Source organism: Thermobia domestica, chromosome 2, assembly GCF_964235325.1.
Source record: "Thermobia domestica chromosome 2, izTheDome1.hap1.1, whole genome shotgun sequence".
NCBI classification, from domain to species: Eukaryota; Metazoa; Arthropoda; class Insecta; order Zygentoma; family Lepismatidae; genus Thermobia; species Thermobia domestica.
In genome coordinates, this window is record NC_137455.1 from 15,408,265 (window position 1) to 15,420,802 (window position 12,538).

The 12,538-nt window shown below is 36.9% G+C and overlaps 1 protein-coding gene across 8 annotated transcripts in view; it reads left to right on the top strand.

Moving 5' to 3' along the window:
- The window catches only part of LOC145670527 (uncharacterized), a 155,750-nt gene that overhangs the window by 109,497 nt on the left and 33,715 nt on the right, over positions 1–12,538 (top strand). For 4 of the 8 annotated variants that reach the window (XM_081739338.1, XM_081739328.1, XM_081739309.1 and 1 more), the window contains one exon: positions 10,846–11,019. The exons of 3 other annotated variants lie outside the window; for them this stretch is intronic. In XM_081739338.1, the coding sequence (XP_081595464.1) occupies positions 10,846–11,019 (174 nt within the window). Of the gene's footprint in view, positions 1–10,845; positions 11,020–12,538 lie in introns of those variants that run through there. One more of the 8 variants, XM_081739353.1, reaches the window with a different exon arrangement.

The window sequence follows — 12,538 nt, forward strand, 5'->3', positions numbered from 1 at the left end:
AATACGAAGCATATCGGGCTATTTACAACATATAAACTATTATTTGAAAGAGCATTGGCTATACTGCGTTAGTTAGACTTTCCGCTTACCTATCCCTCTGCGCTCACCAACAAAGTATGGTAAAACACAAGCCAAAAACGTCATTCGTATTTTGGTCTAGTTATATACATTACTTGGCTTTAGACAATTTCTTAAGTTGTTCTATTCCTATGCTTTGGTGTCGTAGAGTGATCTTAGAACCAATACTTCTACCGGGTATTTCAAATGAATCATCCAATGTTTGTAAATTACAAACGGCTGGAGATAAAAGAGTGAAACAAGAAGTGGAATAGTAAAATGTCAAAGGGTGCATCAAATGAAGCTCTCTTCTTGTCCTGCAGGCAGGGCGGCGTTGCCATATGTGCAACACGTGCATTTGCACGGGGTGGCAAAGTAATAATTATATTATTTAATATAAATATTTCTTGTTAGAAACAGACTTCATGATGATGATAGTTAAATTTACTAAGCTGACCTATTTGAATACTACATTCATATATTATGTTTATGTTACATTAATTTAAGGTCGCATGGACAGTGCTAAAGCAAATGGTCAAACAAATCCCAGCATGCATTACTTGATTGTTGTCAAATACAAGAACTTAATTCCCGAACAGTAGTGAACACCTGTTCCATTTAGTTAGTTATCAGAGTTTTGATATGAAAACTAGTATTGTTTTTGTCTCAAACAATTTTCTTATCAGTGAATGTGGAATCAAAGTTTTATTTTTAAAAAGTACAAATGTAGAGGGAAAATCAAGAAATAAAGATAAAAGAGTTAGTTGCACTGGAATTGCAAACTGATATATTGAGATTGAAGCTCGATATTGAATTCTATGTAAAAGGATAACCATCTTTCCTCTGCAGATGTATTTATTTTATTGTACATACTAATAACATACATACATACTAATATCGTACTAACATAATAGACTTATTTAAAGAAGAAAAACCAGACAGAAGGAGATTTTGTTTGTAGTGCTTAGGCCTTTCTGAGTTAAAGTGCTTTTTCCTTCTCCTTTGTTGTTCATGTTCATCTTAAAATCGTGTCTTTTAAGATTTGTTCATTCTGGAGAAGGGGGAGGTTAGCAAATGATGCCGTTGTACGGGACACAAATTGCTTAGGGCCGACCCTGACTACTTACGTTTCTGAGAACTAACACCACTTCAATAACATTTTATTCATCATTTATACACATTTACCGCTAACCAGTCATCTCAGACATAACTAAAATATTTCGCTAGGTAGAGAGGAATACAAATTTATTTCAGAGAATGTAAAGAACCTTACTTGTGGTCCAATGGTATTCTAGAGGACCAGTAGCGTATTTACGGTTTTGTTTCAGGGGTGGCTTTGCTAACTTTCGGGGGGGACTTTGCGTCAAAATGTGAAACTTCTGCAAGATATTTCATATACTTTACTATAGTAAGTAAGATTTCGAGGGGGCTTAAGCCCGGAAGCCCCCCTAAATACGCCACTGTAGAGGACCAATAGTTTTTATGGGGGCTGGGCCTTTCTCTTGTTACGCATGTAGTCTTTAGGTTACAGGAGTTAATGAGAATTTTACAATGACATATTTGAGGATAAATTCTCATTCGAGTTTTCGAGAAAATTAACAAGATCGTTTTTTTTTTTGTTTGTTTTTTTTTTTTTTTTTAACATGCTGATTGATGGTATATGAGAAGTATTGAGGTAAAACTGATACTCAAGTAAACTCCGATCGAATCTTTCTTTATGAGACTACCAAGCAGTGATACCAACTATAGGAACGCTATAAAATCCCTTTTCGAAAGGCAGAAATTCTCACTCTGTTCTGAATTTCCCTATAGTATTTGTTTATATTATGACTAGGGTCATACTAATTACAGAAAATTCAAAACTTTAAAATATAAAAAGAGTAATTACCAAATGTCACACTTTTTTCTTACATTATATGAGCAAGTTATTGGTAAATGTCCAATGTTCTACGTTTGCTGATAATTGAAAATGTAGACAAAATCAAGTACATTTTGTTGTCAGAATTTTGTATTTCTATTATGCTTTTGTGCCGTGACCTACTGAACGTAACGAAACTAGACAAGTTCCATCTCCCAGTTATTTCACTGTGAAACCTTTTGGAAGTTGGCTATCTCTAGTGTTTACCTTTTTTTAAATATTAGATTTCAGTTTACGTTGCTTTTATACCGTATTTTCCCCCCATAAGTTGCTGTATGGTTTTAACAATATTTGGTGATGTTTAGATGCCGATCTTTCTTAGATGCCGATCTTGCTCAACTGCTTCCAGAATATAATCTACTTTTTTCTGTGATTGGTCACCCACTGGAATGAGGATCTTGCACACCGAAATTTCCAGAACGAGAAAGAGACTGAACCATCTTTTGACTGTTGCTTTTGATAACGTATCATGCCTTTCTTCACAGGCCTGTGTAACATCTGCACCTTTATGAAAATAAAATTGTAAAAGTGTAGCGTAGTTTTGTGGAAAGTTTAGTCATTGACCACCATTGATCTAAGACAAACTCATATCGCTGTTGTGATTTTTTTCAACCAAGCTTTGCTATGTCAAAGATTAAGTCTGGTATTCACCATTGTTGACGTGATAAGTACACTTCATGATATTAATAATATGAAGTTATAAAAATATCTTACAAAATGATAGTTTATTACTTCCAAATATTTTGAACCACAATTAAAAACAGTAGCTTGTTACCGGTACTTTTTCCTCATATGGCACGGGTATGGGTCGATCGTACAATTTGCCCTAGTCAAAGTACAGCCTTGTACGTAGTAATAAGATTTTTTTTCTCTGATAATGAATGGCCCAAATAGTTTTCTTCTAAACTATTTCCATTGCTGCTCTTCTTTCAATAACACGTCCTTATTATTATACGTAAATTCCATACATTCCAAACGCCCCTAGCCGTTTATTTTCATTCTTCCATAATGCCATGTTTCTGCCTCGTATAGTACCAAAAGTGGAAGAATATGTGTACAGTACGTATTTTAAATTATGTATTAACGAACTGTATAGCTAAAGAAACCTAGTGCTGCCAGGTCAAGCAAATCAAGGTCGTTGTTATTACTAATATTACTTACAAGTTATATTATTCCTGCTGTTTTTGTGCATCATACCTAAAGGTCTTTCGCCCCAGAAGTTTTCTCGGATTACACTTTGTGTTCACCAATCATTTTTTTTTTTCTTAATACAAACCGTAAGTCATCCTGAATTCTTATTTAATTATTGTCACCAGTGGCGTACGCAGAGAGAGATTCCGAGCTTTGAACCACCTCAACAAGTTATTATGAAATAATACATTTACCATGTTATACATACAAAAATCTTGAAAAGAGACTAATTTGGGAGCTTAAACCTCCCTCTTGAAGAAGTTGTGTACGCCACTGATTACTGCTGTATTTAGTGAAGAATGCATGAGTTCTGCCTATCCGAAAACGGTGGCAAGACTTTTTATATGAGTCGGGGTCTGTTATTTAAATTGAGATCTGAGTCACTACAGGGTTTTGTATCCCGAGGCAAGTTCCCATACCAAACGTACGCAGAATTTCGTAGAGGTTGAAACACTCAAGTTCATTTCCTTTGGAACAAGCATGATTTTTTCGCGTGGCTCAGTGGTAGAGCGTTCACTTCTGGTGCATGGTGTCCTTGGTTCGATCCTAGCTTTTTCTTTGTTGTGGACAAACACCGTGTGCATGGGTTTTCTCGGGTTCGCTCGTTTCCTCCCACTTTCTTCATTCCACCGTTTCATTCGTTTCTAATCAGCACAGTCTCCTATAGCAGGGGCGTCATTTAGGGGACAGGGAGGGGCATTTGCCCCCATAAGTTTGAAATTTATATAGATTTTATCAATAGAATAGTAGTAAGTCAGTGAAAAACGCGAAATTTTACTTATATCAAGGGGCTTTGCCCTTCATAAGCCAAATCTGAAATGACGCTACTGTCCTATAGCGTAGCCAGCATAACTGTGGGAGTCAAAACTTCATTTCATTTCAAGCGTGATTTTTCTATTTAAATCTTAATAGGGCCTATAGTGAATGTGCATTTTTCTATATCTTGTTCAAGAGGGGTTTAAATCCCAAACCCTTTGCGTACACCACTGCCCCTTACCGAAAGTCGAACAGGACCATCGTTACAGAAAGTACGTGCGTTAACCACCTGGTCACGAGGGAGCAAGCACGTTCTGTGCGAAAAGAAATAATGAAGAAATCATGGTTTCCGTATGAGCACTGGACAAACCTCGCACCAATGTGCGGAGTTTGAAGGTTACATTTATGGGAGAAAGAAAGGGCGTAGGTTCGTTCTCTATATCTTTTTGCGTCATAAGGCAAGGCACTGCTCCACCTCACATTCAACACACACATGTAGTCACAGCCTGCATTCATCGATGCACAGCAGCAACTCCCGAGCCCCAGATACTTCGTGCTGTGTCAGTCTGTTGGAGTGGAGTGGTCTGTCCGTCGGTCGTTGCTTTGACAAAGAATGCCTGATGGCTTCCCTGCTCTGCTAGGTTCGGTTGAATGCCAACCGTAACACGTTTTACGCCTCACACCCACCCACTTGCCTTGCATGTGTTGCTCTTCTCTCTTCGTTTCGTGTTTCTGATGTGCGATCTGGGGAATGGGCGACCAGGCAGGCCTGTTGAGTTTGGTATTATTTTTTTTACACTCCACTTTATCATTAGACAATGGAATGAGCAATACACTTTTTTTGAGTTATGGGATGTTTTTATACAGCATGGGTTCGATCTGTTCTGTAAAGGAAGCCTTTCTTCCTTATTTTCCGAGCGAAGTAGCTTGTTTGCAACAATGGCGTACACATAGGGGATTACCATGTTTAGCCCTTTTTTACAAGATATAGAAAATATGAATTTAAGTACCCCCTTGATAGAGTTCCGTGTACGCCACTGGTTTCAAGTACGCAGTTAATCCATTACGTTCTATTGCATAGCCTTAACAATATGCAAGAAATACGCTTAATATCTATAAATTAAGATTCAAATACAGGTAAGTGTGTTCATTTTTTAAGTGCAAGAATAATAAATTCTGCTAAAGGCAATAAAGAGGAGGTTACATGTAAACGTACCTTTATGAATGAATGGGATATGGAAGCCAACGTTAAAGCCACCGTTACCCATGCAAATTTTTAACAGTTTGACTCCATTAACGAATTCAGCCGAGTTAATACCTGCAGCTATATAGAATATATTACAATAAATAAAAATGAAACATTAAAAAATAACTTTCGTTCAGTTATCGTGTAGAGTAACGGACAGACTACTAACATTATAGTCTTATAGGAGCCACTAGCGTCATATTAATAACACCAAACATGTTTAAACAGAAGTTAAGTATTGGTTCTCGTGTGCGGCTTGTGAATCGCTAACGTACGCGAATAAACTTTCAACCGCACACTAGAGATAACCATAAATTACGATAAGATCGTCCAGAGGAAATGTGTAAGTTATAGGCGTCCGGAAGTTGCCAGTGAGTGATGTAATTTTGTCACTTCCGGTAGCAACGAATGTGCAAGGTTTGAAAAGTTACGTACACATCCCAAACCGAAACCATTCGATTCCAAACAGCTGACCTTTCTAGGTAAAGAAAGCAATGACCAGGTTTTATTTTCATACAATGCGCTTTCTTATATAGCCTAGCTATATTTAAATATTTAATCCATTTATTGTTTGATGCTTCTTCTTTAGGAAAGGCAATACCGTGTCATCTCCCTTAATTGATACCTTCGTAATACGAACTTGTTATTATGTCTCGGCAAAAATACTTGTTTTATTACGAAAGAATCTTCTGTTTTTCTGACACTGTCAGATACGGACACGCACAGTCTTCTTTACCGCCAGTGATCTAGTAACCTCCTCATAACGGACATGAATTATTCGCAATTCATATGTATTTATCACAAAAAAATACATATTTTCTGCACTTTCAAAATAAAATATGAATTGATTCCTTCAACTGATCCAGCAATCATAATTAAACTTCGATCAGAAACTAATGTCCGTAGGATTACACAGCAGAAAACTGTTGCAAACTTTCCCCTAAGAAATTCATAAACAGTTATGATTGTCAGAAACGTCATATCATGATATAACCTGTCTGTAACAGACACCTCTCCCTTTACTGAGAAGTATTCATGTCTCACCGCTCTCCGTTATTTAGAGGTTTTACTGTATAATTATTGTAATTTCCATATGTACGTACGGACATTTCACTGAAACCTACTTATGAAGGATTACCATATAAAAATTATCGAATGCAGGACATTCTTTCGAAAAATGACTGATTTTTCATTTTAAAAAGCTGAGCTTTTAAAACACTTTTTGAGAACAGGTTCTTATAATCGTTGAGTTGATTTTAACGTTTCGTTCAACAGCGGGGCTATGAGACGTGGACCTACTGATTAACGTAGGAATCCAAACCGCATGAGCTTCCGCTGGGAATCGAACCCGTTTCTTCATAGGTGTGTACGCTAACCGCTTAGCCACGAAGGAGCTCTACCTTATAATCGTGTGAACGATGCTGAAACTGTACTGGTTACGAGAACAGAATGATAATTGTCTGTACAACCCTCACTTTTGACCAGTGCCGGGTTCACGTATAAGCTAAACACGCTATATAGCTTAGGGCCCCACTCGCTTGAGGGCCCAAAAAATTTAAAGAAAAAACTGATTGTAATGTAATATCGAAATAACAAGAAAGAGCAAATAAGATAAAACGCACACACAACAATGGTGTTTTGTATTGTTATGTACTAGTGTTTTATGAAGCAAGTAATAGGTCTCTATTGCTCAGCTGCACTTGTAGTGAGGCCCCTGTTCTCCAGCCCCGCTTATAATGGAGCCCCCGTTTTGCAACCCTGTTTGTAATGGACCCTTGTTTCCATTTAAACATCCTTTAGGTCCATAAATTAGCATATAGCATATATTTAAACCTTAAAAAAAAAAAAAAAAAAAAACGGCGACATTCAGTCGCTGAAAAAGAAAGTTTGCCGTATAAAGGGCCCATAAAGCTTGACATATAAAGGGCCCCTTTCAATAGCTTAGGGCCCCATTAAACCTAAATCAGGCACTGCTTTTGACAGAGGAAATGCATTAGTAAAATTATCCACGAATCGCTTGTGTTTGAATGCATATTTTATTACAATGATACCCGCCGTGTCTACTGAGCCTTGATCAGAGAAAACACTCTTTCACTCCCTGTATTATTGTTTGGGATTGTGAAATAATATTGACAAATTTTAAGAAGTTCCTGGATATTTTAATACTATTGTTAATCCTTACAAAAAATTATATATATGATATACCATTGCTCGTCAAGAGTTAAATTTTAACCTACTCCAGAAGCGCATACTAAACCAAACCCACACTATGAGTCGAATCATCAATGTAGCCTATATTACAGTATCTAGGTACGTATATGCTCAATTACTCACATGACGCAAACTGTTTGAGAAATTCTATAATTTCTTGTAATTTTTTAAAAGATGAAATGCAAAACAAATATGGATCTTATTAAACGTCAGGCAAGTAAATACTAATTTATGCTAGATCACTCCCAGACATGATGGAAAATGATAAAAAGCAGGATATACCGGAAGGATGGTACTCCTAAACCCATCAGAAACAAACGTTGTCGGAAGCACTGGTAGAGTGTCATGCTCACCCAGCCATAATGAGCAAAGATTGTCCTATGTTTGTTCATGTAATTCATCTTTTCACCACAGTGAATGGTCCTTTGTTCAGTTGAACTCGTTTTTTTTTTTTTTTTTTTTTTTGAAAAGTTGACCGAGTAACTCACCAATAAGGCATAACCAAGAATCTTAGTACACGGCTATCGTCTCGTTCACAATGCGTTTTTATGGCTCACGCGTACGCTTGGAATACGCTGACCATGTTTTTAAATGTGGATGGCTAATCACAATGCGTTGCAAACGCGAAAGCAATAAAAACGCACAGAATACGTCGACTCGAGCGTATTTGGTGCGTTTCGGAACAATAAACCGCCTACTGTTTCGGAATCAGTAAAAGATGTCTAAAGGAAGGGAAAAGAAAGGAAAGACGTCTTGCCAGGCACGGGGCTTTTAGCAAGGAACAGCTAGTTGAAAGATGCTTTGTGCAGAGTATTGGAACTCTGCTATTATAAAGTATGCGCGTGTATAACAAAAGAAAATTCACAAAAATACAAGGAAATTCCGAAAAATTAGCTAATCACAGGAAAATCTATGTAACAATAGGGTTATTTCTCGTGATTCGCATGAATGAGAATAAGGGTGTGGCACTAACGCCTGGAAACCTTGGCTGGCTCACAGTATACCTGGCGAAAGTATAATTATAACTGGCGAAAGTATAATTACCGAGTAGCCACCGTAGTCGCGTTCGCTGTGGGGAGTAACCATCGGAAACGTATCCTTGAATAGCCATACACATAGTCCTTGTGGAATTGTTCTGACCAGGGACGATTTCTAGCCATTCAACGTAGTAGATAAGGTCGTTAATGAAACCAACAAAGCAGGATAAGGTGGCTAGTTTCTTTACCTCGCACCGTATGTTGGGAAAACTGGAAATTGAAGCTGCTTGAATAGAAACATAGATGAGATTAAAATATAATCTCAAACTGTAAGATTGTAACGTTAATTATTTTTGCTTACGTTACTTCCCCTGATTCTAATGTATATTTATACAGATTACAAAATTATTCTGGATTGCACGATACAGTTATTCATTTTAGAACATATATAGGCCTATTCACTTTCAAAATATATGGTATCGTTCCATTACAATATCATACAATCAATCTAAACAATATGGCACTTCGTTCTTTTCTTTATATCTTTTTTTTTTTACATTGCCATAGCAACGACATCAAAAAGATAAACAAGTAGTTATAGCAACCAAATTAACAAAATATTTTTTAATACGATACCAACCAAGGATCTTATAAAATAGAGGATGTGCCCTTACAACAAAATCTTGAAGCCATACGTCACAGTTTCGCCACTCCTACTCTGCCCACTCCGTCCAATAGGATCGCAATGTTTTGAGCCAACAATCATGGCGGAAACAAAAGTAGCCAATCAGACGATGGTAGAAACGAGAGTAGGCAATCAGACGTGCCGATGCTCGGTTGCTTTTTGGCTTCACCGATTTAATAGGATGAAGAAGGAAGCCATAGGATGAAGATACATATGGGCAGATCCTCTATTTATAACATCCTTGATACCAACATTTAAATTATTTCTTTATATCTTTCTTCTTCTGCTGCTTCTTAAGTGCTTGTGCCTTCAAAATAGCACTTTTGCCCGTAACTATAAACAATACTTAGAAAGTATTTGCAAAAATAGACAATATCGTTGTAAGATTACAGTTGATTATCGTGAGTTATGAATGAGTTTTTTTTTTTTTTTTTTTTTTTTCAGGAACTCCGTCTTGACTATATGATTTAGCATATAAGTCTTCGGGTGCGATTCCCGTGAAGCTCATGCAGGGTCTCATTTCGTAGCGGTTTGCGACATTTTTTGTGTTTTTCTTTGCGATACTTGGCTTATAATTAGTACTTGCATTATTTCCATTGCGTTCCGATATGTAAATTTTGCGATGACTGGTACGGAATAAGAAGCCCGCAGTTTGAATTGCAATTAAACTACAAATTGACGTTTCGTATAGCCACAGTACTAAAGGAATGTTTATTAAACAAACCAACCGACGGCTCTTTTCATATGAATCAAGCTGACATCAGCAGATCACTTGCACTCACTCTGAGTGAGGTAGACCAGTGTTTTCCACTGGGCGTCCCGTCTTTTAATTTAACGTACGATTATTATGCACCGAATCTGAGGCAAGCGGTGACGATGATATAGATGGTAATGCTGGAATGACGAAAGTGGGAGGAAATGTGAGAACCCGGAGAAAACCCATGCATACGGTGTTTGTCCATCACAAAGCCCACTTGGTGGGAGCTGGGAACCAAGGATTGAACCAAAGATCCCGCTTACCAGGGGTGCTCGCTCTTACACTGAGCGATCGGGGCCCCAACTGAATGCTCTGTGACGTCGTAGTTATATCTTCCGGGAGGCCAGTGTTTGCAACTGGATGCTCTGTGACGTCATAGTTACATCATCCACTAGGCCAGTGTTTCCAACTAGATGTTCTGTGACGTAATAGTTGCATCTTCCAGTAGGCCAGTGTTTCCAAGTGGATACTCTATGACAGATGGTAGAAACAGTTCTGTGGCTTTAACTCTTTCAAACAAAGGGAAAGCGCTTCAACTCAAATCTGTTTCATTTCGAAATGGAATGAAAATCTTTCAATGTAAAATCCCACAATGTAAAATCCCAGATTATCACATAATCCTATCCACATTTTTTTCGCCGAGCAAACTATGCTATGTATAATAGTTAATATTTAGGAAGGGCAAGTTTTCGAATTCGTGGAGTCGAAATACCATATATATGTGGCGAGAGGAAGAGGAGGGGTATACCCTCTTACCGTAATCAAATATTTTTCGTAACCAGAAGATGCAGTTGTAACTGTTGTAAGTAGAAAATAAAGCTGAATAAGTTGCATTTAGTCCTGAAATATATATATATATATCACCATTTTGAACGAACGATTTCGATCATTATTTTGTTTTATTTAATTTGTGTATTATGTTATTCTGTTTACTAGTGCGATTATATTGTTTTAGTTTTTATTTAGTTGCATTTTATTTTGTAGTGTAAAGACCTAGTAGTTACGTTGTTTTCTTTTTTATTTTATTTTAATGCATGAAACGACCAGATCAAGCAGTTATCACAGCCGAGAATACCATTCCTACCTTCACAATCACTTCTCTCAGCCCAACTGGTGCTATTATCAAGAAAAAGAAAAAGAAGAGGCGCCCAGCACAGGCTCTAGATAAACCAAAGAAGAAGACAAAAAGTGGATTTGCCAAATACCAGGAGCGTTTTGTTGGTGAGGAGAATTACAACTCTTGTATTATACAGACCAACTTTCGAAATCTGGGAGGTTGAGCTGAGCGGATTTAAAGCAGTTAATTGCGTTTCGTTTTATTGACAATAGAAACAGATAACTGTATGAAAATTTTAAATGATAAACCAAGTATTACATGCAAGAACCACAAAACCGAATTTAGTAGGAGGAAGAACTTCTACGTAATACGAGTGACATTTTTCTTTGTGTCTAACAGCATTCGTTCTATGTATGATGGTTAATACGACATGATATAGATATATGTGGAGAAAGGAAGAAATATTGAAATTAGCAAGCTGGTTTAATCACCAGTGTTATTTACAAATAAATAAATAAAAGATAAAAATCGGTGGCAAATACCTGCCGTCTATTTGAAATTCTGTATTGAGCACATCCCTGGTCCATCAGTGTTTTTGCTGATTTGTTGACCTGAATCCACTGTTTCTTTCATAGAAATAGTTCCTCATTTGTTCCTCCGACGCTGGGTGACTGCTACATTACCAGTACGATCGGATTTTCTTCCAATGATCAACATCCAAGTACTAATCATAGGCACTATACTGCTTTACTTTGTTCATTTCATAGGAATTGATATACAGTGGAACTAGGACGTTGACTCAATTTACTTACGTTGGTTGCTGTTGTTCTAAACTCATACGTGAAAGTAGTTTTTATATCACTATGATTTTCTTTAACAGTATCTATTTGATAGCAGATGCAGATGTTGTAATGCAAATTTCGAAGTCAAGTAAATGAACATTTTGAGTCACTATTCTTCAAGGACACAAGTAATCAAGACAATTTTTCATCATAAATATTACTATCAACGTTACCCACCTCTGTGGAAAATGTTGGACTTCATCAACATGAAATTTTCGGTCTTCGAGTTGTAAGTAGTCTGTGGAAAATGTTGGACTTCATCAACATGAAATTTTCGGTTTTCGAGTTGTAAGCAGTAACTATATAAATATAAACTGAAAACATGGAAGTTTTGCTCAGCTCAACCAAGACCAGTTCTTGAAGGTTAAATTCCAAGATTTTTACATCAAAGCAACGAAGGAATATTGTCACAGCATGGAAATACCGAAACAAAATAATTTATGACAAAGTTTTTGCAAAGCTGCATGGTGTATTTTATTTGGTTTTGGCTTTATATATTTATTTTTCAAAGTATATTTAACTGTGTTTCTGCATGTAAATAATAATAAAAGAGTTTTCGTTTATCTCTGTTGAATTACTTGTTTCAAAAGAGGCTACATCGGAACAGTGGTGTATACAGAAGTTCGTCAAGAGGGAGCATTTCTGTATTTTCAAGTTCACATATTTTCAGGTGTTTATATTCATATTTTAATGTAGTACATTTTTATTTTTGGATATCGTGCTCAAGGAGGCGATGAAAAAACCTGAACTACCCCTTTGCGTGCGCCACTGCTTCGGAGTGAACTTTAGGGAAAAGGGATCACCTTTAGTAAAATGGGATAACAATAAAATTAGGATTATT